This window comes from Phyllopteryx taeniolatus, chromosome 13 (genome assembly GCF_024500385.1).
Source record: "Phyllopteryx taeniolatus isolate TA_2022b chromosome 13, UOR_Ptae_1.2, whole genome shotgun sequence".
Classification (NCBI taxonomy): domain Eukaryota; kingdom Metazoa; phylum Chordata; class Actinopteri; order Syngnathiformes; family Syngnathidae; genus Phyllopteryx; species Phyllopteryx taeniolatus.
The window spans coordinates 11,799,904-11,819,141 of record NC_084514.1 but is presented as its reverse complement, the minus strand read 5'-3'; the positions used below and the strand labels follow the sequence as shown (position 1 = coordinate 11,819,141).

Here is a 19,238-nt window from a genome sequence, read left to right as displayed (position 1 = left end):
TCTGACCTCAGATGGCCTAGATAACTTAAGTCTATCACCTCTCTACCAGTCACAATGTTCAACTGTTTGTCTTCAAACTTAGAGACATTGTTTCTCTACATTTCAGTACTCACTTACACAATATGCATTGTTGTCCGTGACAATTTATCAGTGAAATATGACGAGCAAAACAAACAACACTCATTTGATCACCACTGCTGCTATTTGTCATGATTATTTGATTGCACCAAGAGTACCAACACACTAGCTGTACTTGCTACACTCAATAAATTTTAAACCCTTTGTGGTTATAGTTTGTTTAAGTTGAAAGTGTGTGTTGTGTGGAATATTTACTCACCATATCCATCTTGTAGGGCGTATCTCTGGCCTTGAGGAGGAGGTACAGCAGCAGAAACGAGCTCTCTCCAAAATGGAGACTGAGAAGAGGCATCTTCAGGAGAAGCTCACTGACTTGGAAAAGGTAAACATCATCATCACACCAAATACATGTCTGTTTGAAACTAACTCTCTCAAGCAAAATTTTTCCTTTTATCATTATTCGCTTCCATATGTGGTTCTGGACTCTTTGGTATCTTACCTTGGGCATGGGTGACAGTTCCAGCTTTGTACTGCCTGTTAAAACATGTTTGCGCTTATACACAGGAGAAGAGCAACAAAGAGATTGATTTCACCTACAAGCTGAAGGTGCTGCAGCAGGGGCTGGAGCAGGAGGAGAGCTCCCATAAAGCCACCAGGGCTCTGCTGGCAGACAAGAACAAGATAAAAGTAACCATCGAAGGTGCAAAATCAGAGTCTATGAAGGGTAAGATTCTCTAAGTTTACTTATTCAGAATTTGTCTAGTCACCGTCCTGATGCTTGGTCCATCCTAGAAAAAGGAAGAGTGTATGAAACATTTAATCATTGTGAAATGTCCCTTAGTACAGAATATATCTTGATGTATCCTTATACAACCCAGAGATGGAGCAGAAGCTGGCAGAGGAACGAGCAGCCAAGCTGCGACTGGAGAACAGAATACTTGAACAGGAGAAGCATAGCAGCATGATGGACTGTGACTATAAACAAGCTCTTCAGAAGCTGGATGAGCTGCGCAGACACAAAGACCACCTCACGGATGAGGTGAGTAACTGTTCTCAATCAATATTATATATATATATATATATGTATATATATATATATATATTATAGACTTTATTCAGTACTCAGATGTTAGTCTTGAGCTGTATGGAAATGAACACTTCAGTATACATATACTGACCACAACACGGAGGTATTGGTTTATTGGGACTCACATGGGTTGGGATTTTGTTTATTTGTAAAAGGAGAAACTGATTAAATAGAGTATCACAAAAGGAAAAGACAGCCTCTCTTTATTTGCCAGCATTTTTGTCCTGTTGTCCTTGCCTACAGGTGAAGAATCTAACGTTGAAGATTGAACAGGAGACCCAGAAACGTAACCTGACACAGAACGACTTGAAGGCCCAGAATCAACAGCTAAATTCTTTGCGAACGTCCGAAAAGCAGCTCAAGCAAGAAACAAATCACCTACTGGACATTAAACGCAGCTTGGAAAAACAGAACCATGAGCTCCGCAGGTTAGTTATTTTTTTATTACCACTTATTTTGATGCACGTTTCTTAGTTGGACATGCAGAGAGGATGGATCGCAATAAAAATGCCCGTTTTGTCTACAGAGAAAGACAAGACACAGACGGGCAAATGAAGGAACTCCAAGACCAGTTAGAAGCTGAACAGTATTTTTCTGTGAGTCTATTCCCCTTACAATGTTTCACTGTTAAAAATTAGTTCATTATACTTTTATATTTTGTAATGTGACACCTAAGCATCCCTTTTATTTTTATCCAATGCATCTTTTTTTATATGCAAACTGAATAAAACCATCAGCAATAAAATAAATAGAAATTATAAAAACATAAAGCAATAAATTCAAATTAGTGTAGCAATCATTTATTTGACCTGTGTTTTTTTTATTTACCAGACTTTGTATAAGACCCAGGTTCGTGAACTAAAAGAGGAATGTGAGGAGAGGAACAAACTCTTCAAAGAGGTGCAGCAGTCGCTTCAAGAACTACAGGAGGAGAGGTGTTTTAACTTTTAAAAAACAATTTCTGCCCTAGTGAGGATAAGCGGTTCAGAAAATGGATGAATGGAACATGACAATTGTTGTCACATTTCTGTGGGGCCAATTATGTACTACTCGTGCACTCACGGTCGTTGTCTCGCCATGCTGCACTATTTGCATATACTGGCCACTCATGCCATCTGCTCCATTTGCACACTGATTGAGGAGTATCTGTAACATTTGCACAACCAACATTGTCCCAGATTATCGCACTACTCGTCACTTTAAACCGCATACACTCCTTGCAGTCTCAGCACCCCTTGCACAATGGTCATTGCACCGGTCTATTGCAATATTAGTTATTCGAACTGCTCTAAGTGCTAGAGGACTCTGCATCTTTTTGCATCCTTGTTTTTTGTCAATGTCTCTGTCTCCAAAGTGTTCTGTAAATTGACCGTCTGTTGTACTAGAGCGGCTCCAACTACCGGAGACAAATTCCTTGTGTGTTTTGGACATACTTGGCAAATAAAGATGATTCTGGTTCTGATGACAAACAAACTAACAATTGACGATGATAATATAGCATCGTTTACATTCAGACATTTTCTCCAGCCAGTTTTTCTTTTTTGACATTCTATTGCTAATAGCAGCCTCTAGTGGTACAGTGTAACTGAGTTAGTTCAGTCCATGTACCCTCCAAATGAAATGACTATAGCTGGCTGGATACATTTCCAAAAATAATTAGAAATATACATGATTATGTTCAGAATCATTAATGTTACATACATGTAATATTTTCCTATACTAAAAGGGAAATGTTACAAAAGAAAAAAAAATCCCTGTGCCAAAGTTACTAGTCCTTTGTAGAGGTACGTGATAAGGTCCTGTTAATTCACATTCTAAATTACAGGCTTGATGAAGTATTTATATCATAGGTTTGTGGATGGCTGATGCTCAGCCTTTCATTTGTGAATCTTTCAGAGATTCTCTGGCTGCCCAGCTGGAAATCACACTTACTAAGGCTGACTCAGAGCAGCTAGCTCGCTCTATTGCTGAGGAGCAATACTCTGATCTGGAAAAGGAAAAAATCATGAAGGAGCTGGAGCTGAAGGAGATGATGGCCCGCCATCGTCAGGAATTGTCAGAGAAGGACATCACCATCAATTCGGTAAATTTTGAAGTCTGTATGTGTGCGGCATTTAATACTGTGAATAAAAGTGACGCACAAAGCTACCATATCTGTTGCAATATTGTTGATGTTATAGTTGGAAGAAGCCAATAGGACCCTGACCAGTGATGTCGCCAACCTGGCCAATGAGAAGGAGGAGCTCAACAATAAAATGAAGGAAGCCCTTGAAGGTATTGACATTTATTGTTTAACATACAATTCCACTAAAACTAGTCATCATTGCCGCGTTTAAAAAAAATACAGAAACAGAGAAGTCCAAGGATTGGGAGCAGCATATAATTCAGATGAAGCACACATTTGAGAAGCAGCTGCAGTCTGAGAGGACCCTGAAAACTCAGGTTTGTGATGTTGCAACAACAGCCATGCAAAGCTGTGTTTGTTCCAACATTTCAAGGTGCTTGTTTTACACCAGTACATTTCAGGAATTGGATTTTTAAAAACTAAATAAATGTCCATCTACAGGCTGTCAATAAGCTGGCAGAGATCCTGAACAGAAAGGAGATACGTGGTGGAAGTAGTCGCCGTGGCAACGACACAGACATGCGCCGCAAGGAGAAGGAGAACAGAAAGCTGCAGCTGGAGCTGAGATCGGAAAAAGAAAAGCTCAACAGTACCATCATCAAATATCAGCGAGAGATCAACGAAATGCAGGCAGTGAGTAGAACACTCTCAGTTTGGTTTTGCATTATTCACAAGACATTTTGGATGAGGTGATTGAGTTGGTATAGTAAGGTTTTTTTAATATGCACCACAATGATTTACACACCTTTTTTCAAAGTTAATGTTGGGGCATAATACCACCTTCTGTCAGTATATTTGATCACACCTGTTTCCTTTTTAATTGTGCTTTGTAGCAATTGGCAGATGAGAGTCAGATGCGCATTGAGCTCCAGATGGCTCTGGACAGTAAAGACAGTGACATTGAGCAGCTGAGGAATCTCCTCCAGTCACTCAGTGTTCAATCAATGGACTCTGCCAGCATCAGTAGTGGACCGGATTTTGATGCAGATGATGCCTTTACAGGTAAAAGTAAATTAAGAGATGCACTATAAACTGTATTCACATAAAATACATTTTTAAAACAGCATTTACTCGGAGTTCAATTAAAAATATAAATCATCCTTACATGAGCCTAAGGATTAATTTTTCTCTTAGAAACAAGACTTGAAGGGTGGCTTTCCCTCCCTGTGCGTAACAACACCAAGAAGTTTGGATGGGAGAAAAAGGTAAACAAAAACTGATAAGTGAAACGTAAAATGGGAATTTTTAAAAAAATTTTTTTTAATCATGTTCTCTCCTCTTGCTGTAGTATGTTGTTGTGAGCAGCAAGAAGATTCTCTTCTACAAGAGCGAACAAGACAAAGAGCAGTCCATTCCTTATATGGTGCTTGATATAGAGTGAGTACAGCACCTGAATCGAACTGCAGAAACACTAGGTCGGTTGTCAATTACATGAGTTTGATTACTTCCTGAGAGTGAAGCCTGTATCACTCAGTAGTGCAGCAGGGGGCATATATGATTCCTTTTTTTTTTCTCTGCACAGCAAACTCTTCCATGTGAGGCCTGTCACTCAAACAGATGTGTACCGAGCTGATGCCAAGGACATTCCAAGAATATTCCAGGTTTGTAATTGCAACGTCACTCTTTGAGGACATACACTACATTTAAAGATACACTCCCCTCCAAAAGTACTGGAACAGTGAGTTTATTTTTACTGACTGAGTGGTTTGGCATTTAAAGATGAATATGGGACATGGGTTTTTGTTTCCAGGTATTTACCTCTGCATCTGATACACAACTTAGATGATTATTTGTAACAAAACTAAAGCTATATGACTTAATATTCAGTTGCAAATCCTTCGCTTTTAATAGGCGAATCAAGCCTTTACTTGGTCTACCTGTTCGACGTCAGTTACTCAGTACATCAGTGGTTTCTTTCTTAATCAAGACGTCCAAATGGTTGTATTGTCTGTGGACAATGTTTTTGGCTCTGATAGTGTTTTCATCTTTTCTCAGTTGCATAATTACTTGTGATCCACCATTAGACAACTGTCTCATTACACCTCTAATTAGTACAACTGTTCTTTACTTACTATCTTCTTAGTTGTGTCTCTGATCCAGATGTGAAACATTGATCTCTTGTTTCATATTCATCTTTTGATGTCAAAGCCAAATGCCTGACAGTGTGCAGCCCAAATAAAGAAATTGGCCAATCGCACCCACCGGGGCACGGAACACACAAACTGATGAGGACAAGCTGTAGAGAGACGTCGGATCCAACATATTTTTGCTGGCTTTCTCGCGCTGGGCCTTGTCATTGGTCTGTGCATCCTTCACACTTGAGCTGAAATGAAATGAACTACACCAGACATCACATGCACGTGCACCGAGGCCCAACCTCTTCAAGCGGTCTCGGTTGTTGGTTGTGCACCAGGGTTAAGGTGATAGCATTAACACGTAACCAAACCAAGCAACTCGTACCACAGTTCATTTTAACCGAACCACATCTGACAAGAGTATAAATCAGGGTCTCTATGTCATCAGCAAAACAAACAGAAACAAGGCAAAAACCAAGTACTTTAGAACAAAAAGATCCAATACTACACTGTTGCTGATGTATGGATTTTCCTACTGAACTGGAATGGATTCAAAAGAATGAATCAAATGCTTTGACCAGGGCATGCTGAAGTGCCTAAAAATGGAAAAATAAATAGATAATTATTTGAGAAAGATGGTTTAAATAAACATCAGTTGAAGACAAAAAAAATTTCGCCCCTTCAGATTCTTTATGCCAATGAAGGTGAGAGCAAAAAGGAGCCTGAATTTCCTGTAGAGCCTCTGCCAATCGGTGAAAAGTCCAGCTACATCTGTCACAAAGGCCACGAGTTCATCCCCACGCTTTACCACTTCCCCACCAACTGTGAGGCATGCACCAAACCACTATGGAACATGTTCAAGCCTCCGCCTGCTTTGGAATGTCGGCGCTGCCACATTAAGTGCCACAAGGACCATATGGACAAAAAAGAGGAGATCATCGCTCCTTGCAAAGGTAAAGTTGATCAAGACAATTTTTCCAGTGTAATAATAATAATTAAAAAACAAACACTTCATGTCTTCAGTGAACTATGACGTGTCTACGGCCAAGAATCTGCTGCTGCTCGCCATGTCTCAGGAGGAGCAGCAGAAGTGGGTGAGCCGTCTGGTCAAGAAGATTCCCAAAAAGCCACCACCACCTGAGAACTTTGCACGCTCCTCACCACGCACTTCCATGAAAGTCCAGCCCAGTCAGTCCATTAGGAGACCCAGTCGACAGCTCCCCACCAGCAAGAGCAGGTAGCAAAATACACTAATTGTTTCCAGGTTTTACTTGATGGCTGATCTCTACAATGGAGAAGTGGAAATGGAAAACTTAGAAACACTATTTGAGAGAGTTTGAATCAAAGACAAATTTAAAGGTGATAAGTTTGTAGATTACCTGAATGACTGATAGACTAGTTAGTAATGCCAAGCCTTCACATTCTTCAATTGAGCTGTGCTAGTAAGGTCCCATCTTGAAGTTTGTTGTAAATCCTGCATTACCCTGCATTGAGGTGTATCTCCATTAATTACAATATTGAAGTAAAGTTATGTATGTCAGGAGTTAAATTAGTGAAAAGTGAAACTCATTATAAAGATGATATATATATAGATAGATATATAACTCATTATATAGATGCATATGAAAATACTTTTCAGGTCAAATACTACTTAACTTCTATTAAAATTCATTTTGATTGTTTGAAACGAGATCCTTTTTTTAATGTTGGGATTTCATTAGTTGTAAGCTATAATCATAAAAACTGGTAAAAAAATACAATCATGAAATATTTGACTGTGTAGTGAACTACTGAGATAGATGAGGTTATACATGATATTCTCATTTGAGATGCAGCTGTTCATGAAACAGACTAGTCAGAATGCACTTCATTTACATTTTTAGAAAGCTTTTAGTGAAAGTGATGACTTTTTTTTTTTTAAAGCATTAATGGAAAATAATTTTGGAAGCATTATTTTCCCGTCTGTTTTATTTGTCTTTGGGACAGAACAGGCAGTACGGTATTCAGTTTATTTATGTATCAGTTGTGTGTACTTGGTATCTGGCCATCACAATTTATCTCCCCTTTCAGATTGGTGGACTTTGGTCTTCAAGAATGGCACTGGTCCTTGGATGATATTGATGATGATTGTGTTTCTAGTCATTTCTGATGAGTTGCTATGGTAACCCTGTGTGCAGTGTTGTGCAGTGCAATGGTTGCTGTGTGATCTATTGCGCATGGTTTGTCCTGCTGCATTTTGGTTGGCTTTGGCCTTGTTCGTTTAATCGTGTTTACCGTTTATTTTGACAAATCTGCACTTTCTTATCGATGCAAACAGTCTAGGCTAGGCCAGATGAGTTAGGAGTTGAACTCGAACATGGATTGTGCGTCAGGCGCTCTCCCCCAACATAAATGAGCTCTGACCTCACAATTTTCCTTCTTGATGATAGCTTTGTTTTCATTTTTTGAGGGTGTACATGTTTGAATATACTTGTCCATAATGTACATTACAAATATGTACTTCTGAATTTCACCCATGCCAGATTTATTTGCACCCACTGTGTTTTTGTAAATTCAAAATTTGTGTTTCTCCTCAAAAATGGATGCTGACACTGTAAGCCCTACTGTTTGCCCATTTTTGGACTAAAGTGTCTTTTTCCCATTTGCATTTATAACATTTAAAAAAATGTTTAATTCACTAGATCAAATGGCCTCAAATTGATGCGAGAAGACTCCAGCAGTGGACTATGGTACAAAATGATTTCTCAGATTTTTCGTCTTGGTTCATTTTGTGGTGGTGGGCAACTTGGTGCTAAAATGAACACAAACTTGGTGCTTTTCTTAGAGGATGGATTTACAGAACTCCACGGTGACGAAAATGGAGACAGTTTTCAGTATTGTGTAATTATTTTGCAAGGATATTGAATAAGATGTTTGAGCATTTATTTGATATCCTTGTAAGAGAACTTCCAGTAGTTTTACTAGTAATGTGCAGTTGTGTACTAGTAGGCATAGAAGTAGCACAAGTAGTAAAAAAATGTTGCTAGTAAGACACAGTCATTCTACTAGTGTGCTAAATTTTGTAACTGGTGAGGATAAAGAGTGTACTAGTACGTGGACCTTGAGCTGGATATAAAATAAATGCTCAAATAGCTTTCCGTAACGTCATGTCCAATTGTGTTGACTGGATATTATCAAATCAGAATAAGCTTTCTTGGCCAAGTATGTTACAAGACACAAGGAATTTGTCTCCTGTCGCCGGAGCCACTCTAGTATGGCAACAAATAGCCACTATGACAAAATATACATTTTAAGACATTTCAAGAGACTCATACATATACTGTACACCTCCAATATGACTGGTTATATTCACTGAACATATGAAACAACCTGATTGCGCAAAAGCCCAAATTGCAAGTAAATAAGTCCACAAGCGTCAGAACCAGTGATAACATAGAAGTAATACAAATATTGAATGTTACATACTGGTTAGTTGGCCTGGGTGACTCTTCTCCCCTGACAATACTCCACTGGCTGTTGTGAGCAATTATTTAGCTTATTTAATGAGACACACCTTTAATGTACCATATTTACATCATATTTTCTGCTGTACGTTTACGTAGATTTTCAGTGAGTGTCTTTTAAATGTCTGTATTTGTGTTTGAGTAGACCCGGTTGTGTAAACATCACCAGTCAGTGCATTTTGATGATATCAAGCTCAAATTGCCAGAGTACATCCGTGATGCATATCTTAATTGGTCCACTTAAGACCAAAAAAATATATCTAAAAAAATAAATTCACTTGAGCCATGCAGTGTAAATCCAGTTGAACTGACAAATGTTTTTTTTTTTTTTTTTTATAGCCCTCTTCTGAAAATATAATTTTGCAACCATCTGTCTTTATATAGCTAACCTTGTGCGGGAGGACTGGGTGCATCCTGAAGACGTTCCCTCTTAAAAAATGAAGACTGTATTACGCAGCTCTGTTGGCCAATCAGCACACTGAACTTCAATTCTCCACAAGCCACCCTCCTGCTTCACGCCTGACTTAAGCTTGACTTGACTTCCAGCACTTCCAACTGCTCATCTCTATTCAAGTTCTCACGTGGCTGTAATCGACTCGGGAGCATTTGACGTGGACATTTAAGTGTGTCTCGGGATTCGTGACTCCCACAGAACAAGATGGGATGCACATACCTCAACATTTGATGGACGGTCCCTCATCTCCTCCTCCTCTTCATTGTGGACCATGGCCAAAATACATTTGCGTGTTATTGTGAATATAATTAAGGGTTTCTGTGGAAAACTACAAACAAAAGATAATAAATCCTGTAACTTGTTGATTTAGTTAAGCACCGTTAACATGCATTATAGCTTTCAAGTTGTGTCCACATTGGTCACTTAACTTGAATAAGCGACTTTAGCAAAAGAGCCACCGAAGTGCCGAAGTTGTTGCGATCTCGACGGTCCTAAAAGAACAGAAATACACTTTGAATGACGGCTCCCGTTAATCCCACCGCGCGCTGCACTGTCAGTTCTGAGTTGTGTTGTTTACTGAATTGAAGGGATGAACCTTCTTTGCTTTCCTGATCCAAGCTCAGCACCTGCTGTTGTTTGAATGTAAAAACTGGGATGTACCAGAGATGAGACACTAGCATTGTATTCCTTGGATCCGAACTTACTTGACTGAAGCGCTTTGTTAATCACAAAGCCACTGAATGACCGTGCACGTCCACTTGTTGCCACACACGTACACACTGCGACACATTAAGACGTGTGTCATTCACAACTATGAAACTGAGGGAAGTATACCAATAAGCAGAGTTAAAATCAGTCAACATACTGAGTGGCACTATTCCATTCAGAGTTTTTCTTCAAAGGTGTTGTGATATTTTTGTATTAAAAGTAAACAGATGCAAGAGTTTGGGCACATTGTTGTGTGTGGATGTGGCTTTTATAGTAAGTGGAGAGACACTGTGTTTTTGTGTGTGCTCTCCTTTAACCATCAAGCATGTTTTATACATATAAATATACACAGTAATGTACACAGTATATAGTTTACATGCCATACAGTGCACATATTATTTATACAGCTGTGTCCACTTTGTATTTAAGGGCTTTACATTCAGACTGCATGTTCGCTACCAAACGGTTCTCTATAATAACCACTTCAACAATAAAGATGTGGATGTGCCTTTTGGCTCTTCAGTTATTATTTGTCTCTGTTTGAAAGGCTGTATGCACTCGGAGTAGAGTTCATTCATTTCACCAACAGTACCGATGAATTTCACGGTACTACAAATGTGCAATGAATGCTATAGAGTATTGGAAGAAAGATGTAAACTGAAGGTGGGGGGGAGGGGAGATTGTCAAAAATCTAACTGATAACACTTGTCTGATATCCAGCTGTCAAATTAGTTTTCTTCAGGAGCAAAAAAAAAAATTACTGAATGCATGAAATGTTTTCATTGGTCATCTAGATACTGAGAATGGTAGTTTGTTAAGTTCTCACGCACGTATAATATCGATATTTGATGTGATGCTCTATCAGAGGAAAAAAAAAAACATACGTCACATAGTATAAAAAACATAGTATACATCCACCGGCCACATTAGCTACATCTGCAGTACAAGCACTGCATCAAACATTCTGCCCTAAGATAACGCTGCAGTTTGATTGACCCTAACAATTTATTGTGATGTTAAATTGCACTGTATCATACAGATGTATTTGAACATCTTTGTGAAGGCAGAATTTCCAAAGGGTACCCATTAGGATCGCTAGATGGAGCTTCAGTATTAGTACCTCATGAGTGCAAGTGCACCTAATGTTGCGGTGGACACAAGAAGCATCACACAGCAAGGCAATAAAAGTACAGTTTATTTAAATATTGTTCTGAAAAGGACTTAACATATAAGAATGGTCATTTTGTCCTGTCCCACTACACAACACTATTTACAGTGTAATAAAATATGGGTGTGTGTTCTTTTTTCTGGACATTGGAATGTTATTGTAAAAATAATAACGGGAGTTAAAAGCACATTTTACAGGTAGAAAAGCTATTTACTCAACAGTTGTAACCACCAGGTTTAATCTTGCAAGAAACAGTGTTGGAACATTGCTCTCTAAAGTGCTCAGTCTTCTTTGATGGGGCTGCACCCATGTCTTCGGTAATAGAGCACGCTGAGAAGCACCCACAGGTTCAGCAAGGTCATGGCAATGAACCGCACCAGAACTGTGCTCAAAAAGAGAACTGGCGTTAGATCTGTAGAAACCCTGATCCATTCAATGTACAGCTCAATTTTTTTTTTGTGGGGGGTGGGAGTATTTTACATACTGAAATTCTGACACCCTTTACTTCAATCATGGAAAATAGGAATAAAAAAATGTGTTTATATTGTTTAAGTATATTCCACTTTTGTGATATAATTGCTTTTTTTTTTTTTTTTTTTTTAACACAGCCCTTTGCAAATCAACAGCCATGATATATGATATGCCATACTGTCTTTCAAAGTTATTTACCTTGCATGTCTCCAGTTGTCACTACGGTGGTGTAAATCCGTGCTGAAAAGAGAAGCGCGGTGATTGATGGCATCTAATACGCAATTAATCATGAGCGGAAATGCTTATCTACTAAAAGGCAACCAACAGGAAAATCTCTCTATTCATTTAACTTACTCATACACGTGTAGGTGGCCAGCGCCCAGGTGAGGGCGCTCACCTGTCCAGCATCCTTTGACCTCCACAGGCATTGCAGTTGGGCAAACTTACTGGCTGCACTAATGAACGTGCACAGGTTCTGAGAAAAGAGAGGTTGAAGCCAAGTCAACAAAATAAACAGACAATTTATAGTGTGTAATAATATACAATAGAAATAAACCATGGTTAACACTTTAGGCACCGCCTCATTGGAGGTTTCGATAATCTCATGACATCCCGTGAAAGTTTAATACTGAGTTTTGTTGTATCAATGTGTTGCTTTTTTTCCACATTGGTTGGTGTTTACAACAACGTTCTATATGTCATGTTCAACTTACTGTATAGCAAACTTCTGCTATACAATATTATCCATATGTACCTCTTAATTTGCACACACCAATGTATGTACATACCATATCAATCTATCTATAGACTGCAAGAATCCACACTTTTTTTTTTTTTTTACTGTATACACTGTACAATGCTTACATCACATGATTACAATACAATTTGGAAATATTTAAGAAATGTTACTAATGGCTTTCGAATATGCCGTTCGCTGTCTGGAGTGCCTGCCCACGCATCAACTAAGTAAATCTTTTGTCATCTGCCTATTTGTGAAAATGTGTCTGTGAGTGAGTCGTTTTGAATTTTGGTGCATTATGACGTTATAAGCCAGCTCATTTACATGATCAAAGCCACTGCACTGAGTTTCTGTGCCTGGAGGAACAAAATATGCGTGCTTGGTGTTATATTAAGTGTCATTGGATAATTGTCGGTCAATTCTATTTAAGTAGGAACCTGCCTTTGACTTTACAGGTGTTCCAATCAGAAGTGTAAAACCGTTTTTGACCGCTGTAACAGTGCATGGCTGCTGTGTAAATGTTCATGAAACTTATTGGGGTTTAATGATTGCAACGAAGGATGTATGAGAAAATAAATGAGAAGCGAATGCCATTGCTTCGTCCTTGACCGTTGTAGCGGCAAAAGCCAGACTTGCCACTGGCCCAGCGGTACATGGGTGAGACCGGGTATACAGGCTTGTTCGCATGTGACAGGGGCTCTAAACTAGCTCATATAACAAAATGCTGTTGAAAGATCCTTGCAGTATTTTGACAAAAGCATGTCAGACATGTACAACACCTGGGAAGAACTGTTTTATACATCCCCCTTAACATGATTTTTATGTATGTATTATGTATGCATTCTAAACTTGAACTACTCATGAATAATTTTAATTATGATTTATTAAAATAATAATTCATGATCAAAAATGAAACAAAACTAAATTACCTCATGAGGTTTAGCCCCCTTTACAGTCCTACATGGCTAACTGCAGGACCTTTTGGCCTTTGTACACCATCCTAAAATGCAATGATGTCCGCCTAGAAAAGTTAATTCAACGTCCACCCAATTACTGCCAACGACCTACACGAGTCGGTCATAGTGGTCATGGAGGTGCATTACCATTGCAAAATCGATGATCCATTTTTCCACTGTGAGGAGCCGCCAACCCACGACAAAGCTGAACGTGTGACATTAAGGTGCATGACACGAAGGTAACAACACAGGCTTGTGGGTCACGAAAACGTTTCTCAATGTGAACAATTCCAAAAAAGAGACTGAGGCAGAAGAATACACAACACTGTACAGAAGGCTGTCCTGAAGTCTGCCGCCGTAGAGAAGAATCAAGAGCAGAAGAACGACATCTGAGGAGACAAAACATTCCCATTCATCTGCAATACTTTATCAAGTTACGCATGTTTGTCTTTGAGAGCTGGTGAACATAAGACAGGTAAATAAGATCTGAAACGGAGTGTAGCTACTGACTGGTTAGCGGATCCGCCTCACAGTTCTGAGGACTGGGGTTCAAATCCCGGCCTCGCCTGTGTGGAGTTTGCATGTTCTCCCCCTGCCTACGCGGGTTTTCTCCGAGTACTCCGGTTTCCTCCACCATCCCAAAAACATGCATGGCGACTCTAAATTGCCCATAGGTGCGTATGATTGTTTGTTGATGCCCTGCCATTGGCTGGCGACCAGTTCAGGGTGTACCCTGCCGCTCGCCCGAAGATAGCTGGGATAGGCCGGCGACCCTCGTGAGGATAAGCGCTACGGAAAATGGATAGATGGATGTAATAATTTCAGTCTACAACAGAAGTAAAGGAATTGGCCTTACTGTCCCAATACTTTTTGCAGGGGAGGATATACAGTATTATATATCATAGCACTGATTAATAACTACTAGCGGCATTTTGCGCACAAGACTACTTTAGACGAACTGAAAAAGTGCCACCTCACCTTGAGCAATGAGAATTGGATATTCCAGGTAAGTTGGCGGCGGGTAGTCATAATACATCTGGTATGTAACGAACACAATGTACCTGCGAAGTAGATGAGAAGTGAGAGTTTTGCACTCAACTCACATGACAGCCAGATTGGATGACAAAAGCAGTCATGCTATGCAAATGGTCAAGTATGTGGCTTAAGAGCGCATGGTAACAAATACCCACATGAGGACTGTGTTATTTCAACTCTGCTGACATTTTATGCCTGCACAATCTTATGAGATCTAACACTGCGCTACAGAAATGACTATATTTGTCCAAATTTAATTGGGATCTCATTAGATGGTGCAAGTTGTAGATGCTGTTCCACATATTATTCTCTGCATTTTGAGTTGATGTTTACCACATAAATATGCGGCGACGTGTGTTGACACGTTGAAGCTCTCATTCGCCAACGGGCATCGTTATCAAGAAAAAATAAATAAACAAACCCGTTGTATCACCTCAATAATTACAAATCGACACAACTGTGCAAAACTCTGCAGCATGCAAGGTGACAAGCAGGCCATCACTTACCACAGCAGAGGCCTTTGGCACTAAAGGGAAAGAAGTATACTGAGAAATGATAGCGCCCCAATAACATGGCTCGCACCAACACTTAAAACTACCACCTCAACGGCAACATTGTTGGAAGAGTTTCCAGTAAAAATCCACTTACTGCCGTGCGTACTGTTTTTCAATGGATTTGTTTTCTATTTACGATGTGCTTTTCATGTCATATTTGCTGTAGTTGTGACTTCGCTACTGTGTTCACGTAGGTTAGTGATGAGTTCTGAAATTCAGGTTTGGGGCCCAAAGTATTCGCTGCGATGCATTTCCTCAAATAGTGGCCTCCGCTCTAAAGGACGCCATACTCCAAATGAATCAAACGGACCTGCCCTCTGTCTTATGTGCCATTAGAGGACACAACATAATCATTACTCTATAATCGTAATCGTTCATCAATTCTGGCTTCAAAATGAATTCTTTGTTTTTTTTGGATGGCATCAACCTTCTAATGGCGGATGCAGTTGCAGCCTTAAGCAAAGTAGATGAGATTTTGACATGCCACCCTGAAAAATATCTGTCGATGGATTCATTAGTCTGTACCAATTCTGTTTTCAATACTTTAGATTTCTATTTTGTGACTGTATAGGTGTCTTCTCTTGCATGCTATTTTATATGATGTAGTTACATTTCCTATATGCATGGAATTGAAGACCGAATTGTCCTTATAGCGAATGTGATTGCAAATGGTTGGTCGTGTTTGTCTGCAAAACACAATACCCTGCACAAACAAACACTTCTCTCCTATCAATTCTAAACTTCCCACTACTGCAATATCGTTACTCACCCGATAAGTTCCAGCACAAGACTTTTAATGCTGAGTCCTGTCGTGGATTTTGCCCGCAACAGTACGAAGATTTGCGGGAACTTCAGCACCATGCACACCAACAATGTGGAAACATTGGCGACGTGCAACAAAGTGTCCGATTGCATCATGTTTCATCAATGGTTACAATTCCCAAATCTGACCTAGATAGCCATTAACAAGACACAGCTGCTGAATTGATGCGCTCTCACTCGTCTCGAAGGGAGCATTATTTCCGTTACGGTATTTCAAAATAAAATAAGGCACCGCTCAATGACGGCGAGTTTTCTGCCCGATGTTGCGAGTGACGCTTTTATTTTGAAGACTCATTCCTCTCGCTTCCTTGAATGCAAATTGTTTCCTGATCACAATGCGCTCACTTCCGTACACGGTGCTGTTATATGGTTTCAAAATTCCACTGCACTTTTTCAATAGACGGAAGATGTTCAAATTTAGCCCATGCCAAAGTCATGTTAGAAGAGAAATGAGTCATGTTTTGCAAAAGTATGACAGTAGACAATGCAAAGGCATAAACACAAACACGAGAGTACAGTACCTATGAATAAATTCCAGGTACTGGATTCTCAGATAGCGTACCAAGTACAGCAATTGGTACATATTAAAAAGGAATACATTACATGTATGGAAATAAGCCAAGGCAAAATGTATTCATACAGTGCATTTCCAACACAACTCCATGTGCTTTTCCGTTTAAAAGCATTTAAAAACGTACATTTTTTTTTTTTTTTTTTTAGGTACATGAAAACAAAAGACAGCTTACTAAAATGACTAAAATGTAAAGTACAAGATAGACCATTGAAGAAATGGAAAAGATCTAAAATGCTCAATCATAAGCATGAGAAAAAGGAATCGTTTTTAACCTGGACTTAAAAACCTTCCCAGTGATTTAACTTCTGTTGGCAACTGATTCCATTTGTGTGCAGCATAAGCGCTAAAAGCTGCTTCACCATGTTTGCTTTAGACAATCTGACCTGAGTGTGTAGATCTCAGAGCCCTACTGGGTTTATGCTCCATTAGCATTACTTTAATGTATTCAGGACCTTAAACCATTTAGCGATGTATAGACCAGTAGCAGAACTTTAAAATCTATTCTAAAGCTGACCGAGAGCCAGTGTAGGGACTTTAGAATGAGACTAATGTGTTCTGATCTCTTTGTTCTGGTCAGAACCTGAGTTGCATTGTTCTGAATGAGCTGCAGCTGTTTAATGCTCTTAAATAGGTATTCCAGTCGGAAGACCATTACAATAGTCAAGCCTACTTGAGATAAAGGCTTGCATTAGCTTCTCCCAAAATAAGGAAATCAGTTTGAACAGGATTTATCTTATTGTTAAATTGCATTTTGGTGAATATGAGGTGAACATTATTTGAAAAAACAATGGATTTTTCTTTGTAACTATGTATATAGATTACATTCTGATTACAAATAAACCTAATGCCGTTATGGCAAGCTGAAAATCGAATGAAACAAAACTGAGCACCATGTAAGGACAGGAATATCCCACCTTGGTCAACTCATGCGTCAAGAAGAGTGAGTTATCTAGTATGACATCATCTCTGGATCCTGTTTGCATTTGTGATGGCTTGCAGACCAGGATAGAAGTCTGTCTAGTCTAATCAGTTCACGTCCCAGTGGCGTCGACAATCGGCTTCCAAATATTTGGTTAGTGGTGTTGGGGGCACAATCGGAAAAGAGCGACGCATTATCAGGTAAAGGCTCGTCTGTCTTCAACTCTCCCTACAAACAGACAGCAGATAAAAAAGACCAGACATTTATTTTTATTTTTTTAAAACAAACATTTACAGTTTGAACTGCAATGGCAAAGGCCCCAGGAGGTTGCATAAATCAAAAGTCAACCAAAATGTAACATCAGGCGGGATAACCATGAAGCGATTTTTAACAATTTTTAAACACATTTTCAAAACGTGAGAGACCCCTGATAAGTGTGTGCTTACTGCACTTCCAGCGGGCATTGCACTCAAATGACCAACACAGCACACCACACACAGACAGTAACGATCATTTCAACAACAATCGTGAGAAACCAAATAGCGTATGCAGTACCAAGACTGACCTGTAAGAGGCAGTGTAGTATCCCAGGTCATACAGTCTGCCAGAAAATACAACAGAGAAAGAGTACTGTAAACCCCACTTCGCGACCGAGCCCTGCTACAAAAGCTCAATTTCTACAGTAAATGATGCCCCTCCCCATTAAAAAGGCTTAGAAATGTGTGTAGCTACAAAATGAATTAAATTCATATTTTTGTCCGAATGAAACTCCTTAACTCACTTCAACATAGTTCCTTGGCATGAAGATGTCACGAGATGGTGGCAAAGCGATGCTTTCGCCAAAATGAAGCGCCTCAATTCCCTTGAACATAGTTCCGTGGTGCCAAAATGCCACAAGATGGCAGCAAAGCAAGACATTTGTCGAAATGAAGCTCGACAGTTCACTTAAATATAGTAAATATTGTCGTTATGGCTTCCCTCGGAGGACCGTTATGACTGTGAACCCATATAAATGATTGTCTCATATAATGACATATACACAACAAATTGATGGATAACTACTTTTGAAATAGGAAGCCAATAAAAAATGTTTTATTGGCTTCTCTTACTCTTTTTTTTCGTCATTCTCTTTCATTACTTGAGATATTGTCATGTGTTGGTCATCTCGAGAACAGCACACACGAGAAGAGCAGCAAGTAAGCACACAGATTACCCCCCCCCCCCCCCCCCCCCCCCCCACCCCCTCCTCAGTTTGTGTGGACTCACTCACATTAAAAAAAATAATAATAATGAAGGTGTTTTTTCATTTTACCATAACCTTTGCTTATCTTCACACATATTTATTTATTATTATTATATATTTTTTTGGATACATTTGATAAGAAATAATTGACAGTCACGCTTACCAACTGGTCGTAATTCCGCAGGAAACTCCAATTCTTATCCCTGTGAAAGTATTGCAGTAGTTATGCTTTTGTTTATGATTCGATCTTTGTCGCTAGATGAAAATGAACTCACCATTCCAGAACCGCCGCCCTTTCGCTCCACACCATTTCTTTCCAGGCTCGGTCTCGTTTGACCGGATCACTGGCGTCTGCATCCCGCGCCGTGGGCCTCGTGTCTTTTCCACTCTGCTGACTTTTGGCCGCAGGTGCAACTTGCTTTGTTTTCGGCCCGGTCCCTTTCGCCCGCTCCGGTAACCGGTAGCCAGCAGATGACGCGCGCCTAACATTGTCGAAGTCCATTTTGCTCAAGAGTAAACGTGAATTTATTTAGAGCTATATACACTCAAATCACTGCCATTACTTCCGTGTGTTTGTGTTTCCAAGGCAACGGAGAGTGCGCTCGTGCACCTTTTTTTCCCCCTTAGCATTTTCGACGCGAACTAGTTCAAAGTTCAGTTCGCAAATATTATAATGAACCAGTTCAGTTTTTGAACGAAGTTCACCGTTCCAAAGAATGAACTATAA

The 19,238-nt window shown here is 39.6% G+C and overlaps 3 protein-coding genes across 12 annotated transcripts in view; 1 reads left to right on the top strand and 2 right to left on the bottom strand.

The window, feature by feature from the left end:
* rock2a (rho-associated, coiled-coil containing protein kinase 2a) overlaps positions 1–10,538 on the top strand; it is a 56,324-nt gene extending 45,786 nt beyond the window's left edge. For 5 of the 8 annotated variants that reach the window (XM_061794627.1, XM_061794629.1, XM_061794628.1 and 2 more), the window contains 17 exons: positions 354–460; positions 643–802; positions 957–1,117; positions 1,409–1,593; positions 1,692–1,761; positions 1,997–2,100; positions 3,062–3,248; positions 3,346–3,439; positions 3,513–3,607; positions 3,732–3,923; positions 4,124–4,292; positions 4,425–4,495; positions 4,579–4,667; positions 4,813–4,891; positions 6,051–6,318; positions 6,389–6,602; positions 7,436–8,017. In XM_061794627.1, coding sequence (XP_061650611.1) covers positions 354–460; positions 643–802; positions 957–1,117; positions 1,409–1,593; positions 1,692–1,761; positions 1,997–2,100; positions 3,062–3,248; positions 3,346–3,439; positions 3,513–3,607; positions 3,732–3,923; positions 4,124–4,292; positions 4,425–4,495; positions 4,579–4,667; positions 4,813–4,891; positions 6,051–6,318; positions 6,389–6,602; positions 7,436–7,514 — 2,324 coding nt within the window. In that variant the 3' untranslated portion in view covers positions 7,515–8,017. Of the gene's footprint in view, positions 1–353; positions 461–642; positions 803–956; positions 1,118–1,408; positions 1,594–1,691; positions 1,762–1,996; positions 2,101–3,061; positions 3,249–3,345; positions 3,440–3,512; positions 3,608–3,731; positions 3,924–4,123; positions 4,293–4,424; positions 4,496–4,578; positions 4,668–4,812; positions 4,892–6,050; positions 6,319–6,388; positions 6,603–7,435; positions 8,018–8,046; positions 8,095–9,252 lie in introns of those variants that run through there. The other 3 variants (XR_009791420.1, XM_061794630.1, XM_061794631.1) reach the window with 3 other exon arrangements.
* Positions 10,539–11,207: 669 nt separating this feature from the next.
* On the bottom strand, positions 11,208–15,986 carry slc66a3 (solute carrier family 66 member 3). 3 transcript variants are annotated; one of them, XM_061794633.1, is made up of 8 exons: positions 15,723–15,980; positions 14,906–14,917; positions 14,343–14,425; positions 13,684–13,753; positions 13,512–13,569; positions 12,024–12,144; positions 11,868–11,909; positions 11,208–11,580 (listed from the first exon to the last, which is right to left on the bottom strand). In XM_061794633.1, exons 1-8 carry the CDS (start codon positions 15,869–15,871, stop codon positions 11,480–11,482), a joined length of 636 nt encoding a protein of 211 aa, XP_061650617.1. In that variant the 5' UTR covers positions 15,872–15,980; the 3' UTR covers positions 11,208–11,479. The 3 variants fall into 3 exon arrangements, with proteins under 3 accessions (XP_061650617.1, XP_061650618.1, XP_061650619.1); XM_061794634.1 differs by lacking the exon at positions 14,906–14,917 and having other exon boundaries at positions 15,723–15,977; XM_061794635.1 differs by lacking the exons at positions 13,512–13,569; positions 13,684–13,753 and having other exon boundaries at positions 14,906–14,925; positions 15,723–15,986.
* A 700-nt stretch (positions 15,987–16,686) lies between these two features.
* On the bottom strand, positions 16,687–19,093 carry c13h2orf50 (chromosome 13 C2orf50 homolog). The gene is made up of 3 exons (XM_061795566.1): positions 18,787–19,093; positions 18,675–18,714; positions 16,687–17,496 (listed from the first exon to the last, which is right to left on the bottom strand). Exons 1-3 carry the CDS (start codon positions 19,011–19,013, stop codon positions 17,299–17,301), a joined length of 465 nt encoding a protein of 154 aa, XP_061651550.1. The 5' UTR covers positions 19,014–19,093; the 3' UTR covers positions 16,687–17,298.
* Between the last annotated feature and the right edge of the window lie 145 nt (positions 19,094–19,238).